The sequence below is a fragment of the Panthera uncia genome, assembly GCF_023721935.1.
Source record: "Panthera uncia isolate 11264 chromosome E2 unlocalized genomic scaffold, Puncia_PCG_1.0 HiC_scaffold_19, whole genome shotgun sequence".
NCBI classification, from domain to species: domain Eukaryota; kingdom Metazoa; phylum Chordata; class Mammalia; order Carnivora; family Felidae; genus Panthera; species Panthera uncia.
The window spans coordinates 199,288-200,104 of NW_026057588.1; the positions used below are offsets into that span (position 1 = coordinate 199,288).

General features: G+C 39.2%; 1 protein-coding gene across 1 annotated transcript in view; it reads left to right on the top strand.

The window, feature by feature from the left end:
* LOC125916059 (zinc finger protein 883-like) overlaps window positions 1–402 on the top strand; it is a 1,923-nt gene extending 1,521 nt beyond the window's left edge. Inside the window, 2 exon segments of the mRNA XM_049622236.1 lie at window positions 1–193; window positions 195–402. The exon segment at window positions 1–193 is cut by the window's left edge and continues 12 nt beyond it. Coding sequence (XP_049478193.1) covers window positions 1–193; window positions 195–402 — 401 coding nt within the window.
* Window positions 403–817: the final 415 nt, after the last annotated feature.

Genomic DNA, 817 nt, shown 5'->3' on the forward strand with positions numbered 1-817 from the left:
ACTCAAATCTTATTCGACATCTCAGAATTCATAGTGGAGAGAAACCTCACCAATGTAAGGAATGTGGCAAGGCCTTTACCAGGCACTTGCACCTTTTTCAGCATCTGAGAATTCACACTGGAGAGAAACCTCACCAGTGTAAAGAATGTGGCAAGGCCTTTAGCTTGCATTCATGCCTTATTCAACATCTCAGATCATGCTGGAGAGAAACATTACCAATGTAAAGAATGTGGCAAGGCCTTTACCAGGCGCTCAAACCTTATTCAACATCTCAGAATTCATGCTGGAGAGAAACATTACCAATGTAAAGAATGTGGCAAGTCCTTTACCCAGCCCTCAATCCTTACTCGACATCACAGAATTCACACTGGAGAGAAACCTGATAATGTAAAAAGAATGTAAGTCAGTGCCTGTAAGTGGTGCCCAGCCCTTACGGGACATCAGAGAATTCCTATTAGAGAGTAACTGTACAAATGTAAAGAATGTGCAAGCTCTCCCTGCAAGTCACAACTTACTCCACATTCTAGTTATCACATAGGAGCCAAAGTGTGAAATGGAAAGTGGCCATGCCTTTACCTGGAATTCAATCTTTGCTCGATATCACAAAATGCACCCTAGATGCAAACCTTAGAAATGTAATGAATGAAGACCCTCATTTTAAATATACACTTTAGGAAACACAAGAGATGCATATAAGAAAGTAACTGGAAAGATAGATTTACAAAAGTATTTCATTGAACATCAAATGTGAATCATGTTACAGAAATCAAGTAGAAAGGAGTATATCAGTCATTTCATTCAGACATTGCTTCAAAAT